At 34.8% G+C, this 18098-nt stretch overlaps 1 protein-coding gene across 2 annotated transcripts in view; it reads left to right on the top strand.

Moving 5' to 3' along the window:
- The window catches only part of MAGI2 (membrane associated guanylate kinase, WW and PDZ domain containing 2), a 1356537-nt gene that overhangs the window by 386882 nt on the left and 951557 nt on the right, over positions 1 to 18098 (top strand). For both annotated transcript variants that reach the window (XM_047848847.1, XM_047848846.1), the window contains exon 2: positions 3916 to 4032. In XM_047848847.1, the coding sequence (XP_047704803.1) occupies positions 3916 to 4032 (117 nt within the window). The remainder of the gene's footprint in view (positions 1 to 3915; positions 4033 to 18098) is intronic.

Here is an 18098-nt window from a genome sequence, read left to right as displayed (position 1 = left end):
GCGGTGCCTAGATGGCTCAGTCGGTTGAGCGTTTGACTTCAGCTCAGGTCATGATCTCACTGTCCATGAGTTTGAGCCCTGCATCAGGCTCTGTGCAGACAGTTTGGAACCTGGAGCCTAGTTCTGATTTTGTGTCTCCCTCTCTCTCTGCCCTTCCCCTGCTCACATTCTCTCTCTCTCTCCTTCAAAAATAAATAAATATTAAAAAAATTTAAAAAAGAAGTTTGGTTTCCAGACTATAGGTTAAGAAACTTAAGTACATGTTCTTTAGCAGAATCATCAGCTTCAAATCCTTCCCAGATCTCTTACTAACAAATATGTGATTTGAAAACGTATTATATCTTTTAACTTGTTTTATTTTGTAAAATAAATGGGAAAAATCACAGTTAAATGAAGTATTTCAAAAATTTTTAAATATAATAAAAGAGCTACTGAGCTTTTCAAAGAATATAATGGCTAAGGCATGGGTGGTGGCAGTGCTCTGCTTAACAGAATGATTGATGTAGGCATCTTCTAAGGCAGCAAATCTAGGTATCACTAACAAATGACAGAACACAAACTCCATGGAAAAAAATAACAATACAACCAAAAGTTATAACTATGGCAAATAATGTAGCAGATTATTCGTTTGTTTTAATAATAGGTAACATTTACTGAACACTCACCATGCATAATTTTTTAAAATGTGAACTTAGATACCCGAAATCAGGTAATCTTGAGACCCAAGAGCTATTTTTCAGCTCAGCTGTTGCCCACTCCTGTTGCTTAATTCTTCTCTAATTTAACTTGCTAATTAAGGGAATATGTGCCCTTAAGAGTGTGTGTGTGTGTGTGTGTGTGTGTGTGTGTGTGCTCTCTACACATATATACACATATATACATATATATAAAATAGTTCTATACCTACACATGTATCAGTTGGGATCATGTAACTTGCAAATAACATAAAACTATAATAGCTTTAGAAATATATGCTATGTAGTTGCCTATATTATTTTAGCTGCTCATTGAAGCCATCAGGGGTCCAGGTTGTTTCTAACTTCTACTCCAGTATCCTTAGCATGTTGGATTTTTCCCTTACGCATGTCATATCCCTTTATGGCTGCTTCATCTTAGAGAGCTGGTCTAGTTCAGTTAATAAAGAAATACTCTCCTTCTATGTTAGGTCTCGATGGCCAGAACACAGCTTCTGGAAGTTGAAAGGACAGCCAGGAAAGTGAGGAACTAGGTCGTATGACTATTTCAGACCACTGTGATCCACGTCCTAAAGCTGAGCATATTTGGGCCTGAAACTAAGTCAGTATTCTTAATTAAAAAGAAAAAAAAAGAAGAGAAAAAGAACAAAGGAAAGAATACTGGGTAGGCAAGTAGCAGAAGTTCCCATAATAAGGATAAATAAAATTTTTTTACTTGAAAGATGTGATGAAAAATTATGAAGAACAATGAAGTATTTGTGAAATATGAGGCAAGAGAAATCCTTCCAAAATAATTGTCATCATTTATGTCTTTCATTTTAATTAATGGAAGAAATTTTATATTAATTCTCAGAAGCTTCAGCAGATCCTTCCATGGGGGGAAAAAGTCACTGAATGAATAGACAGCTTTTTGTTGTTGTTTTCTTACAGAAGTTAATTTTTGAGAGGGTGAATGTAGCATATTTGCAGTAGAAAAATGGTTTAAACTGATAATTTGTTTTCAGGGAAAAGAATCATCTTGCACTACAAAATGTGAGCTTATCCATGTAACATTAGGTGAGTGATTCTAGCTCACTTTAGTGGACAGACTGCATCTGTTGTTCTATAGTTAGCATTTTCTCCGGCTGCTAGAAAGCATCTCATCACTTGGCATGTCCCACATATTCGACAGAAAGAAAAAGAGAAGAAAGCCGGAGTGCAGTTGTTGAAGGACCTGTGTACTTCAAACTCTGTGGAAATGACAGCTGAAAACAGGCAGACATGATGCTGGCTCTGTGGCTGTAATGAATTAGCGGCAAGGGTAGGCATGATCTGTTGACCAGAAAAGACCGAAGGAGAAAAACAGCATTTCAGGCTCTCTAATAATTAATTACTTCAGAGGGATGTCAGGAAGTCCAAGACCCATGGAAATGCAGGACGTTTGGAGGTATACATAATAGGCAATCGTAGATAAGTGTTAGTTTTAAGTGACTCTCATATTTGACTGCTTTGCTTCTTTGACCAAAGAAATTGTTTTGAATTTGGAAAATTAGATGTACAAGCATTCTGGATGTAGTGTTTATGTGCACTCAATAAGCAATACGTTTGCCTTGGATATCATTTGTTTTCTGATATCATATTATATTGGGTGGAAAAAACTAGATTGCAATTAATTTCTCAAATATATGAGAAACAGTGTTTGGAGAGGAAAAATTTTGATAGTCAATTCGGTTAAAAATATTTCTTATGGCATCTTACTGAGGCTGTGTCAATAAGATAGGCAGCAACTGAAACAATGGATTCAGAAACTTCAGAAATATTGTGATATGTAGTTTGCAAATACATTAACTACTGTTTGCATAAAAGGTGTTTGTGTTGCATATATGTACACCCGCATAATGCTATTTTACATGGTCATGGTGGTGCAAATAGATTGATGAATTGTAATTTGGGGATTCAAAAAGACGAAGAGAGTATGATTTATGTGACTCTTACAGATTTCCTATTCTATCTTTAATTTTTTGTCCTGGTTCAATTATCTAATATGCTTGAAAAGATAACCATTTCAGGAAGGATTATTTATATTTTTATAGGTATTTTGATTTATAATTTATTCTTTTAAATAGAATAAGAAGGGCCTTGGATAAATCTTCATAATTTTGCATAGTTATCTTTAAATGTGAAGTTAGTCTTTGGTAGATCCACAGAGTACCTTTTCTTGCCTAGGGCTCAGTTTATTTTTCACTACATTATAATGGCAAATAGGCTTAAAATTATTTCTGGGATAATAATAATAATAATAATAATAATAATAATAATAAAACAAGTATAATAATAAAAGAAAAATTACCTAAAATTTTTCAAACCTTGTCCCAGGTTAAACATATCTGCACATAGAAAATTACTTGAAGGGGCACCTGGGTAGCTCAGTCAGTTATGTGTCCGACTCTTGGTTTTGGCTCAGGTCATGATCTCACAGTTCATGAGATCAAGTCCCATACCAGGCTCAGCACTGCTGGTGAGGAGCCTGCTTGGGATCCTCTCTCTCTCTGCCCCTCCTGTACATGCTCTCTCTCTCTCTCTCTCTCTCTATCTCTATCTCTCAAATTAAATAAATAAACTTAAAAAATAATTAAAATAACATTAACTCATACACACACACTTTAAAAAATTATTTTGATTTGTTATATAAAGGGAATGAAACATTAATATTTGTGTAGGTTTTATTCTTTTAACTTTTCGAATCACTGTATCTAAATCCATAGTAACTTTGAATAACTTAAAAATCTTCTCAAACCTTGAAGACATACTAAGTGAAATAAGACAGTAACTAAAGGGAAAATATTATATGGCTCCACTTATATCATATACCTAGAGCAGTCACATTCATGGAGATGGAAAGTAGAATGGTGCCTGCCAGAGCCTAGGAGGAAAGGGACAATGGAGGTAGTGGGTGGGTGTCTTTTTTGTCAGCAGTGCTATGAGATATACTGTGACATTAGTTCAGGAGTAACACATAACTTTTGACATAATACAGACTTCATTCTAAATGAAAAACAATTTAAAGAATGCCTTGTAAAATGCTGAGCACAGACCTGACAATTATCTCAGTAAATCTTATCTTTTATTATTATGCAGATAAATGTTTAAATGGGTTCATGAGTATATTTAAGACAGAATCAAATTACATACTTAAAACTTATTTTCCAGCATCCTTCATTAAGAAACTTTATCATTCTAGGAGGAATTGTTGATAAGGATCTTCGTCACTACCTCAACTTACGATTTCAGAAGGGTTCTGTGGATCACGAGCTTCAGCAAATCATTCGTGACAACCTCTACCTCCGCACAGTGCCGTGTGAGTACAACAGACAACATTATTGTCTTTCTATGTTAAAAGATAAGTGTTCACCTATATGTCTATTATTTAAAAGAAAAGTTAAATTGCACTAATTTTTTATGGTGGACTTCGGGACAAAATTGATTTGAGATATGGATTTTTTTTGAGATATGGCATTTTTAAGTGAAAAAAATTTAACTACCATTGTGTGGTTTATGATGATGTTGTAGCCAGATGAAACTTGCAGTTGTCAAGCTACAAAGCCTGTCTTACTTCTTAAATTAGTTTTGATAAATATGAACTCTAGTGCAGGATGTTGATGATTTAGAATGAATCATGATTGGGGTAGAACTCCACACTGCGAAACAGGAGAATGAAAATTAAATTTATTACCTGAAACAGCTATTTTGTAAATAGAATCTACCCAGTAACTCCCAGCTTCATCTCTGGTTTGCAGCAGGGGATCCTCACAAGTGAAAAGAAACTCATGCATTGAAAAGTAAAGCTAAATGTCTGTAACTCTTAGAAAGTGATAATGTTGAGTGTTGGGTACAAATGTCTCATACGCAACCTATAGAAATCCACAGAACAACAATCTCTGATTATGAGCAGGAGGATTACTTCAAAAGAGAGGACCCAGTAAAATGATAAAATTCACACATCAACTTTTTAGTACCTGTCAGCTTATTTAAGAATCTTGTATTAACTGTAGGACAATTCAAGGACTTTTCAAGTCAGGTCCTAGATCCTAGGTAGATATCAAAATCCATTTCCTTCAAGTCCCATGATCCTCAGAGACTTCCCAATCTCTCCAGAAACTCTGTGTTGTGTGTATTTCTTTTGTTTTAGCACTGCTCTGAATTTTAATAAACTCAAAGCTATGGGCTCTGGAAAATTGACATTAAAGACAGAAAAACTTGGCTATATATATATATATAGTGTGTGTATATATATATACTATATATATATAGTGTGTGTATATATATATATATATAGTGTGTGTGTATATATATATATATATATATATATATATATATATATATAGGGTGTCTTGAACTACCAGAACTATGCAAAAGGCATAGGTCATGGATTATTATACTGAACTGTTGAAAACACACAGAGAAGTGAAATGGATAATTCAGCACCCAACCCTTTTTACCTACGCACATCTTAGGAGGGGTAGACTTTTGCCATTGTTAACACCAAATACCATCAAAACAAAAATGCTAGGGCACCACTATCACATATTCTTAAATGAGAATGCTTACTGATTGACATCTTGTCAGTCCAAATGCTACCCCTGTCAGTTTGTGTTAGTGAAGTGAATAGACTTTTGGGCTCTTGCTTTGAAACTAGAAGTTGAGAAAAGTGCATTCTTAAACTTGTAAGTTTGACATTAGAGTGATGGCCAGAGGAAGATGGATTAAAGTAAGTGACTGAACTATTTATAAGGTAACGGGTGGACGCATTTTCAAAGCTGTGATGTTGTCAGTGCAGCCATGTGCATTTATCTTTTGTGACATGAAAGAAAGGAGATCTGAAATACTGAATAAAGAATCCAGGCACTTTATTATGTTTAAAAGCTGAGAGAAATAGATAAGAGGCTGACATTCAGGAATACTTGTAGTCCTTGCTAAGGCGATGACATAAATAAGAAGTCTTAATTAAATATGTAGATAATAGGGATAAATTTTGCATTAGTTAATTAACTTCTTAAATAAGTCATCTCTCTTTAGAGTGCAAAAGAAATACTATGAAGGAAAAATAAATATAAGGGTAAAATAACTAGGCTTATATGAGTAAACATAAAGTTTCATGATGTGATTTCAGTACAAGGTCATAAATTCAATTAGAAGTCCTTGAATAGCTCTTATAAAGGAGATGATTAGAAATTCAATGAATCTGAATATTATAATCAAACAATTATTCTTTGAATTTGTAGCCACTACTCCTAATAGCCAGTTGGAGTAATACCATTCATTAAGGATGCTCTTAACTTGGCATCAAAGTGAAAAAAAACATCTAAGATAGTGATGAGTCTGACTTATATTATCTCTAATTACTTTTATACTGATGTACTGGACCTACACAATCTACCATCTTCACTCAGTATATCTTTTAATAAAAGGTTCAGACATATTCAAAGAATATGCAGCAAAAATGTGTCAGTCATGTAAAAAGTCCTGGCTTTGTTTGGAATCTTACATGTGTGTCCAGTATATCTACTGGTCTTGACTACGGAGTGATGTTTGTAACATATTTATTTGGTCAAAAAATTCTCATTGGTTTTCATATACCCAGTACCATAAAAGGAATAGATGTTACTGAAGAGTATGTCACTGCTCTTACAAATGCATACATTAATACGTATGCCTCTTGTGTGGTCGATAAATGGCTCCAAGAATAGGTCCTGGATAACTCCATGAAAAAACAAATTGTAGTCCATTGTAACTATGTGAGGGTGGCTTAACTATTTTTATAAGGCAAGACCCAACTGAATAATTCTGCTAACTCCACCGCCAGTAACTATGACTAGGAGGAAAGGAACAGTCTTGGCACTGGATTTCCTTGGTGTCTAGTGAATAAGAAAATTCTGGGTGAGAGCTCCAGAGACACTCTCCCCTCACAAACCTCCATATACCCAGCCAAATTCAGTTGTGGCCAACTTGGCTCCTGTACCCCTCTCTGGAAGGGAATATGGGCCCAGCTTCTGGTTGATTTCCAGGCTAAGTGAGGGAGGGAGGTGGTTAGTCTAGCTCTTTATGGACCTTAACTGTAAATAATATAAAATCTCATCAGTCTGTTCCCTGCCCCATAAACAAAGTTGACTGCATTTAGGCTTTTCGTTTGTCCAGAACCGTATCTCAGGGCCTGATTTTTCAAAAATATATTTTTTGAAGCTGTGTCTCTAGTCTTGAAAGGCAGGGTTTGGTCACAGAGACAGTATTGTTGGGCATATAATGAACATGAGCATACACACTTCTGTGAATGCACACAGAAGCTCCCATGAGATCAGTTCATCCTTCTTTGAAAATGAATCAGGGAGAAAATATCCTTAGGAACTAACTCTTGATATTTTCTCTAAAACATAAGCCATCACATGATTTGCATATTAAAGACCTCAATTTGTACCTAAATATGTGTCTTTTCATCGCTAGTTGTATGATTTATGGGGGGTAAAAGTCTTAAAGAGGATCCTGGTGTCCTAAAATGAAAGTTGATTTTTAAAAACTAAATACTGTAGATGAATCTTTGTACCATTAGATTTCAGGCTAGATAGGATTTTTATGTAAGGGAACTTCAGGAGACATGAGTAAATAATCATGAGACAAAACTGTTGTAATTTGGAATGTGATAAAGACTAACCAGGAAAAATGTATACACATAAAGGACTTGGAAAAGTTCAGAACATACATCAAATGGGATTTCAGTTACTTTAATAGTATACAAAGGACAATTTCAGAAGCACTAAGTTAGTAGCATCTATTTAGAGATTAGCAAGATTATTTAATTGTATCATGGTAAATGTGCAAAGTTAAGGCAGCATGGCTTGTTGTTTGGATAATATAGGTTCAAACATATATGAGGGAGTTTAATGGAATTAATACAGAAAAACATTGGATTAATTTTCAAGTGTTTAAACACTTAAAAATGGAGTTTATTTTTGTTTTAGTATTCTACTGTGCCTAAAGATTGCATATAGTTAACTCTTGAGTCTAATCAACCATGGTTAAATTGACTATGCTTCCTAACCATGAGGAAAAAAGATATAACCATTTTCATTTATTGATGAAATGCTGGTCTTCTCTATCCAGTATTTATTAGAAACACAAATTAATTTTCAAGGCATTTATGAGCACAGATATAAATTCCAGATACTTTTTTCCCCATTATACCAGATGCCATGAAGGAGAACTTCAATGACCAGTTTTTAAAGTTTCAAAATGAAATGGAAGGTAGTTAAAATTAAACTTCTCTCTCAAGTTCATACTTTGTCATTTGGTGAGATGGTCTTATTAGGAAATATTTTAAATGTATTTGAAGCCAAAAGAAATACCAGCGTATACCAAGTAAAAGACGAAAATCAATAAAACCAAATATCTAAAACTATTCCATAAAAAGTGAATAAAATAAAAAACATAGTTTTAAGATATGAAAAAAATTACTTTTATGGAAGAGCTGATTGGGGTGTAACTCACAATGATGTTTCTACATATTTAAGCACCAAGTTAGTACAAACTAAGTCATGTTAAAAAGAAGCAATATCAAGAATAAAATTGTAAGATTACTAATATATATTTAAAAATTTTTTCTGTTATGTTAAATTATATTTCATGGAGAAACAAATAGAAATGGGCTCTTTAAAAGTTATGGAATTGGTTTCCCTTTAAGAAAAGCAGTTACCAACACACCAAAAGGTGTAGCTGCGCAAAGGGATCAATATCCCTTTCCCCTAATTATATTAGACTATAGTCAGAGAGGACTATAGAAGAGAAGCTGGTGATTACATATGTATTAAAAAGTCTGAAATTAGGGCAGAACTTTCTAGTATACTGCATGGGGGAATATGATTTTAATTCTTAAGCACACATCAGTACTTTTAAAGCTTATATGGTATTTTTTTTAATATTCAACAAGGCAGTATGTTTTTGTGGGCATGAATTAATCTTTCTAGTTATTTGTAATCTTCATCATAAAGGTGTAGTTCTAAGCATGTGCTAAGAAAGGATGGTGACATCAACCTGTGTCACCGTTATATTACTAAAAAAAGAAAACGAAAATTCCAATGACTTGAAATTCTGTGAGTTGAAGTGATCAAGAACATAAAAATTAAGGACTCCAAATATCTTTAAACAGTGTAGACTCATGGACTACAATAGTAGGTTGAATTACAGGTAGATATGTAGGCATAGAACTAGAGATATCAGATCCAACTAAATTTTAAGCCAACATATTGCAACCAATGTAGATTATATATCTGTTTCAACCTTAGCCTTATTACTTCAAATTAAGAATCACCAATTTAGAAGCTCCTTTTAATGTTGCTTTTAGTGTATGAATCATGTTCTTTTGCAATTATTTCAGAATCAAGTTGCTGGATTTTTGTTCTTTGAAAATGAATTTTATTTTTTTTAAACAGCCTAATTATATTTGGTGCTAAGTATCAAGAATAGGGTTATTAGAGAATAACTATGGTTATCAGCATTGTGGACCAAAGAAGAAGGAAATCTATAAACAAATGAAACTAAGTATCTTGAGAGATTTATAAACTGCCCTGGAAAGCTAGCTCAAAAGAAAAATTTCAAAAGCTTCTGAGCAGTACAAATACTTGAAAGGATTCTACTCATTTACTCATTCAGATGTATGCCTGAGTGGTACATTTGTTTAAAATGTCTTATTACTTTATAGAAAGCTTTATTAGGTTAACTTTCTGCTCCTTATCACTGAGAATAGTAAGATCTAGCTTCATGTCATATACATGAAAGTACAATACATTTTTCTTTTTCTTTTTCACATTGAACAAAATGAATGTATCTTTCCCAGTCAGATAGTAACATTCATTGGGTTGGTTGACAGAGTACTCTCCAGGAGAGAAATGGCTTCAAAATTTTACTTAAAAGGAAAGTCAAGGAACATTAGAAGTGATTGTATTGATTTATCCATTTGACACCACAGGACACTAGTTTTTGAATAAAGGAACATATCTGGTACAAAAAAGCAACAAATACCAACAATGAACAGCCTTACTGATCTTCCAAACCATATAAAATCTTCTTTGCCCTGACTTGATCAGCTTTTTTGTGTGTGACTGTGAGCCAATCTTTCCTCTTGGTTTTTCTCTTTTTGGTTTGTATTTCTTTCTTTCCTTTTTATAAGAGGGTGACTCTTCATAGGAAACTTGGGTTTGCAGACCACGGATGGAGTAGGCAGATGGTATGCATGCTCTTGGGTTTCAGTGGCTCCAGCAGCTGGCCCTGGGAAGAATTGGAGATGAGTGCTTGAAGCCTTTTTTCCATTTCCAGAAAAGCCAGTAATCACAGTCAGTGGAAAACAGCTCATCTTCCAGAACCTGCTCCCTGCAGACTTCAAAATTGTAACCCAGTTGGATATAAAGAGGTCAACATATCTCATCGCATGCCACTGCACTTTTTGAATAGAAAGAATTAAGACTCTGTCAGGTTCAGACCTACTCAAGTTTCCAAAGTCTGCTGACTAGTACATAGGCTGAAGGAAAAGCTGTAGGCAGATGGCAAGGATATTTGTGTTCTTGTGGGACTTTAAGGGTGTAAATTTGTAGTAGAACCCTCAATTTCTGATTCAGATGCATCTGTCCAAAAGAACAAGAAAGGAATACTAATTGTGGTTACTGATATTCTAATGTCCAGTGCACTAGTCAGAGTTATTCACAGTTTTCAGCTCAGCATTGCTAGAGCTTGGTGAGTAGTGATGACCCTTGGTTTTTCCTTATTTGACAACATGGTGCTATGGAAAGAGCACTCATCTAAGAATTAAGAGCAATTGGTTCTAGTCTAGGCTCTGCTGCTAACTAACTATAGGACCTTGGCAAAAGCCTTACCTTTTGGGTGGGTAGGGAATGAAAGAAATAACTCTAACGTGACTCTTTCTACACTTAAAATGCTGTGGTTTTCTGATTCTGCTGGCTTACTTTTCTTTATATTGTTATTCAAATCAGTTCATCAAATTGGCTTAAATTATTCTGAGTATGGAATGCCCTTGATATTGAGCAGGTGTAAACAGCTTATGGAAACTGAAGATATATCAAATACAGCAGACACTTCAGGGAAAAATAAAAAGCTGGGTTTAAATTAAGTGCAGTTCTGGATAAAACCAGCCATGCGTGTACTTTCAGATTTTTCTATGAATGTCAAGTTAAGGATGCCATCATAAGTCTGATGTTCCTTGAAATCTGCCTTCACTATTCATGAAACTCTGAAATATGGTCCAGTTTTAGTAAGTGATGGGTAAATAAGCATAATGAGAAATACAAAGCTTTTAAAATTGCTCTCCTCCTTTGGAATGTGTAATGAGTTGAGATGTGACATAAAGACTTCTGAAGCATGAGGTGTATTGTTGTGAAAATGTGATTGCAATTTTTACGATAAGATATTTAAACATGAAATATAGTATCTCCCAATGTTGAACTTTAATAAATGTCTTATGCAAGTGAATGGCGCTGGGTGGATGCTCAAATAGCTCTAAGTAATGGGAGGTTAAAGCAGTGCTGAGTGCGGTCTTTACAGAACAGATGAGAAATTTAGGAGAGTCAGTAGGGTTTCTCACTCATGATAATTAAAAGGTAAAAGTGAGGTAGGATTGATAGTCGATTCAATTAAAAAGTACCCATAAACCCTATCTTTGGTAGGCATGTCAGATGTTTAGTATAGGGTCAATTTTCAGTTAGTTTCCCAGTTTCTGTTGCAAGCTTTCTTACTGAAAGGCTAACTTTCAGGGATATTACTTTTTATGCACACAAACTCAGCAAGTATCTGCAGAAGCTCTGTCAGAATGAAGATAGACTTTTACCTACTGCTCCACACAACCCACTTGTCTGCATAAATGATAACTTCTCAACTTGTCCTTCAAAGAAAAGACTGAATTGGGGAACCCAGTGCAAAGCTATGTATATCTGTTCTCTCCCATTTGGGGTAGGAATTCTGATTTCTTGTCTCCTGTTTTTAATTGTCTGACACTGATGAACAACTCTGCAGATCAGTAAAGGGCCTAAATATTTGCAGGAAAGCTGGGATTGCATATCCTGAATGCGATTCATCTTAGCATTCCCAGTGGGGGAATGGTTGATGAGTGCCCAGGCAAGACCAGTCCTAGGTATTGGACTTCATGAATATCAACCAGAACAGTTCATTAAATTGCAGCCATCATTTGCTGAATACTTCCTATGTGCAAGAAATGTTTTTTTTTTACACTATCTAATTGAATCCTCACAGCATCCCTCTAATGTGTTACCCCACCTTTGCAGACATATGGGAAAAGCGAAGCTCTGACATTAGGTAACAGGCCAGACACTATGCACTAACTCAGTGGAGGAACAGAAATTCTATCCCGGGTGGATCTGACTCCCAGCCCACACCCTACATGAGAAGAACTCTCTAGTAGAAGTTCTGGGGAGTTATAAGCACCATAAGGGTGCATTCAAAGGGGTTCCGAGATGCTCCTGGGATAGAAAAAGAGGAAAAGCAAAGAACTGCAAGGTATCTACTGAGTATGAATGGAGTTCCATTGATAGAAAACACACGTTTTTGCCAAGCAGATAGGGACAGAAATTCCTATGGTAAAAAAAAAATTATATATATATATATATATATATATATATATATATATATATATATAATTATCATGAAGGTTTTCAAGTTAAGGTCTGTTGATTGGTTAGCTTCAAGTCAATTCATCTTGACAGGAGGCTCTTGACTGGCCATTAATCAATTAAATACCAAACTGTCTTTTCTTTAGAATGTTATTGCCTGAAATATTGGAATATTTAGATACCTAAGGGGAGAAAAAAATCAATAAATATATTACCCCAATAACTAAAACCATTAGCCTTATCATAGGAAGAGAGATAAAATATGCAAATAACTCTACATTATATAAAAGCTTTCTTTAATTTCTAAACTTTACTCTGAATTCTAATCTAAATCTAAAATTCTAACTACAAAAACCTCTATAAACAGGTATTTACAAAGGTTCCCAGTTCCTCACTTTGGCATTTTATAAAAGTATTTCTTTTGCAAACCAGTGTGAAGGTGGTGGTTGGAGTTAGGGTGGGGGAGGGGAATTAATTAACATTTAACAACCATCTACATGCAACGACTATAATAATGCCTTTGTGTTTCACAATCCTATTAGAAATGTGTTGTGGTTCCCATTTTCCAAACCAGGAAATTTAGGCTTAGAGAGGTTAAGAGTTCCTCCCCAGACCATAGCTGCTGAGTCGGTGATGAGGAATTCCAGTATCTAGATCTGTCTGATGTCAAAGCCCACTTATCAGATGTACGATGTCACATCCTTGGTCACTATAGCTCTGATTTCCCCTATAGTTTTTTTTTTTTAATGTTTATTCATTTTTTGAGAGACAGAGACAGAGCGTGAGTGGGGGAGGAGCAGAGAGAGACACACACACAAACAGACACACAGAATCTGAAGCAGGCTCCAGGCTCTCAGCTGACAGCACAGACCCCAGCGTGGGGCTTGAACCCACAGACCATAAGATCATGACCTGAAGTCGGATGCCTAACCAACTGAGCCACTCAGGCGCCCCACCCCTATAGTTCTGAACAAATTTTGGTAGGCCATAAAACATAGGAGACTGCTTAGATGTGTATCTGTATTTTTTACCTAATGTTTCCATAAAAGCAGAAAAAAAAAACCATGAAAATAGATAGTGAATTATATAAGTCCTTTAAATCACACGTTTATTCCCACAACTGCCATGCAGGAGCCCCATTGGTATTATTCCTACAAAGGCTCTGGAAAGACCCAGGTCAGTAGCTGATTGTTATTATTCAACAGTGGCATGCCCTCCTCTGTTCCTATGTGGAAGTAACCAAAACATAGACAACTGTGTTATTTGCTCTAGAATTCATAACATTTTAATGGGAAAAAATGGTCCTTTTTCTACTGAAAGGAAGCACTGCTTTGCCATCTCAGTGTAACTGGTGCTCCACTGACTCAGATGTCACTTGTAGCCCAGTACGGTGACAGCTTCTCAGTTCCCAAATCCTCTGACTAGCTCTCTGAGCATAGTTCCATGGTGATACAATGTGGCACAACTTGTTTGATCCCTTTACCAGGAACATGTGGGATTGAGATGTGCACATATGCTCACAGATCCTCCTTGGCTTCTGGGAGAATGCCCCAATTCTGACTGAAGGGATCCAGATTCATATGCACAGTGATATCTAGTATCCATGAAGAAGAACTTCAGTCGTTAGAAAGCCAATGAGTAGGCAGGCAAGCTTAACTTCTGTCAAGATCTCATCTCTTCTTATTGCTTTCGGTGTCAAATAATTTGGTTGTTGTTGTTTTTCTATTCCATAAAACAAAACAGTACATAATGTGTCAATTGGGGTTTGGCAGGAAACAAAACCATGCAAGGAGGAAGAAATTTAGGAAATGAGCTGTTTAAAAATTTGCTAGAAAATTAGAGAAGAGGGCTGTAGAATAAATCCTCAGGAATAATAAACAATACAGAACTGCCCACCCAGGGTAACTGCTACCTCTGAGGCCTGCAGCTATGGTTCATGAAGCCAGAACTGAGAAATTGCAACCATGGCCTCAACCACTAAGAATTACTCATAACACTTCAGAATCTAGAGAATGGACACGGAGACCCTCCTACAGAAAACACTGTATCTCCAAGACTTTGGTGTGAAAGAAAAAAGTCACCTTTAAGCATCTTTCTTTTCCATAACCCAAGAGGCATGTAGTATCCATGTCTTAAATTCATTAGTTTTTAAAGATGGCTCTAAGTTTTAAATTCCTTTTTCATGAATCTATAGTCAAATACTAACAATATAAATCATTGTTATTAGACATTAGTAAAAAGATTTACAGTACCTTTCTAAAGCAAAGATTTACTTTTCTACTTATACTCAAGCTCCTAATGATTGATTCAACGTATTCTGATTATATAAAAACTGCCAGAGAGATGTAGTTGTTCTTTAGAAAACCAAGATACTTATGCATTACCAGTGTATTCTAGAACTGTTCTACTGTACTTATAGAATGAGACATTTTAAGTGTGTGTATGAGTCTTTGTTCATTTTTTATTCACAACTTTATTATTAAAAAGTATGAATATGACACTAACAAAATTTAGTTCATAATTATATTTCTTACATGAAAAAGCAATTGACAAAAATTGCTTTCAGAACATAATTCAAACTGGGAGCAAGAAAAGGAATCTTAATTAAAAGTGAGGAGTTGAATATTTTATTTGAAGCACTACAGAAAATTAATTATGTTTTGAAAGAAGATGCTTCCTGCACTATGTGGCACAACATCTTTGATCGGAGGTCAACATTGGTAGCTTTATGTAGGTCCCAACATCATTTCTTTATCTCAAAATTCATTAAGGAGTCTTTTGGTAGAATGAAACACATAAAAAATGTACATACAAGGAAAAAAGAAGTACATTTGGAGAACTTGTATTTAAGACAATATATTGACCTAACATTAGTTTTGAAAAAAAAAAAAAAAGACGTCTGGTTCCCTGATACAAATATAAAAATTTAATTTCATTTATTCTGTAGGTTAAATATTATTTTCCTTCTGAATACATATATAATCATAAAAAGTTATATTTCAAATTCATTAGTTGTAAAAAGCATGACTGTTAATTCAAAGTGTCATTAACAGGTAATAATGTGTTAAATTTGAAGAGATTATAAGTTTATAAACTTTTATATGTTGTAACTTATTTTAATTCAGTTTAACTAACATTGAGAGCTACTATGTGCATATGACTAGTTCAGTGCTGAAAATATGGACTGATGAAAACATGAGTCCTCTTCTCTAGGGATTAATCCTTACCACAGTTCAAATATAGGAAAACAAATATCATTTTTCTCATTTTATAGATAAGTACACATAATGTACAAAAGTAGCTAAGGAAAATAATGACCTTGTGTTACAGTTAAGGCATATAGCCAGATTCAAGACTTTGGGAAATAATTAATTAAAAAACCTAAGTTATTTCATCTTTGTTTAACAATAATGACTAGATTGTTGCATTTGATGGAAAATAGACCAAGGAGGGTCTCCACTGAGCAATATGAATCCAGTTTTGGGAACTCTGTTCTCATCTGCCCTTATATATTCATACTCTAGATTTCTTATGAGTGGGGAGAAGAATAAGAAGAAAAGAAAGCAGGAATAAGAAGGAAAGAAAGAATACCAAATATCATGGCAATCCCTGAAAAACTAAGGTTGTTTTTTTTTTTATTGCCCTGTGATGGTAAACTTAGTCACATTTACTAGTTAGAAGTGTACATTTTTTATCCTAGAATAAATCTAGATCCTTTGGAATCTCTGATCAAAGCCCTTAGACTGGGAACAATGGATCACGGCTTCCTCAGTGGAAATCTGACAGTAAATAGAGCCTGAGGTAGTTAGGGACTATTGTGATGGTCCATCCCTGCCTGTGTTACCAGGAAGCCTAGAGTTGTATCAAGCATGTAGCCTGTTATCCCATAAGTGCTCTCTTCATTATTAAGAAGAGAAATGAGTCTCAACAAATTAAGTAAGTAGCCCAAGATCATTTGGCTTATACATAGCAGATCCAGAGTTAAAACTTGGCTTTGATCTTGATTACAATAAAGGTATAGATGTAGGTAGTGTATATGTATATAAATAAATATATATATATGTTTATATATATGTATACACACCATGTATGTGTATACATATGTGTATATATGTAGTGTATATATACACATGTATATTTGTTTATGTCTACTATATAAAACATGATGTGCATATGAGTGTACATGTATCTGTATCTTTATATAGAGATCTCATGTGCACTTTTATAAATATATATGTAACATACATATATCATATATATAACATATATTTATATATATCACATATATATAACATACATATATGTAAATATATATATATCAGATGTATATATGATATATATAAGACATAAAGTCCCTTACATCAGGAAAATAAGAGGATGTACATAAGAACTGTGCAGGGGGGTATTACATACATGTTACAAATAGAAAATTGAAGTTCAGTCCAAGATCACATGTAGGTGATAAAAAATAGAACATAAATTTTTAACCTAGTTTGGATCTATCCTCAAATATATTTATCTATTTTATTCTATCTGTCTCATTTTATATTTATTGTTGTCTCTTATATCTATCACAGAATAGAGGCCAAATTTTAAAGGCCTCTTTTTCTTCAAAATAGTAAGCACTGTAAAAGTCAGATTACTATGAACTATAGCAGCCAGGCAGGCAGTCCTTCAGGAAAATGCAAGCCTTATTAACACACCTTTGGAAACCAAGTGAGATTTGAATAGGTGGCAAGAGCCAGAAGGGCATTCCAGTTGAGAAGACCTTTTGAGCAAACCCTCAGTGCTGGTAATGTGCACAAGAAAAGTAGAGGTGGTTTCTATATTTCAAGGTATTGGGAGGGAAGTCAAGAGAAGTAGAGAAGGTGAAGATTTAGAGTGCTATGAAGCTGATTAGAAGAGTTTCAGCTTTATTCTTTCCACTGTTGTAGCATATTAAAGCCCATCTAGACCAAATATGGTCCTATAACAGAGCACAGTAAGGTACTTGGATTTAAATCCCAGCTGTAGCATTTTCTAGCTAAGTGACCTTAATAAACTAGGTAGTCTCTCTGTGACATACTTTCATCATTTGTAAATGGGGAGAAACTAGTAATTACCTCATAGAAATATTGAGAAAATTAAATAAATTAAGATGTTCACAACAGTGCTTTGCAAAAGTTAATGATTGATAAATTTGACAATTATTACAACAGTCCTTACTAGGGATGGTAAGGGGACAGACTTGTTTTGATTTTTTTTTAATTTTTTAATGCTTATTTGTTTTTGAGAGAGAGAGAGCACGCGCACGCGCGTGCGCAAGTGGGGGAAGGGCAGAGAGAGAGGGAGACACAATCTGAAGCAGGCTCCAGGCTCCAAGCTGTGAGCACAGAGCCTGATGTGGGGCTTAAACCCACAAAACGTGAGAGCACAACCTGAGCTGAAGTTGGATGTTTAACTGACTCGGCCACCCATTTTCCCCAAGGGGACAGACTTGTATTTTAGGAAGATGAATCTAGTAGCAGTTATTGTTAGAACTTATGAGTAAGTACACAGTGAGTTGTCATCAAGTACTTGAAAATGGAAAATAACATTGCCTTGTTGCTAGTTAAACTTCATATTTATACTTAGCGGGTGAAAACAGGATTGCCAGAGTCCCTTTTAGGATTCAGAATAGCTCCCAGGAAAACAAAACCATACTATAAGCAGATTGATCATAATAACATTGAGAGAGCATGGTTTCTCAACCCTGACACTA

This window comes from Prionailurus viverrinus, chromosome A2, assembly GCF_022837055.1.
Source record: "Prionailurus viverrinus isolate Anna chromosome A2, UM_Priviv_1.0, whole genome shotgun sequence".
Taxonomy (NCBI): domain Eukaryota; kingdom Metazoa; phylum Chordata; class Mammalia; order Carnivora; family Felidae; genus Prionailurus; species Prionailurus viverrinus.
This window is presented reverse-complemented; position numbering and strand designations above follow the sequence as displayed.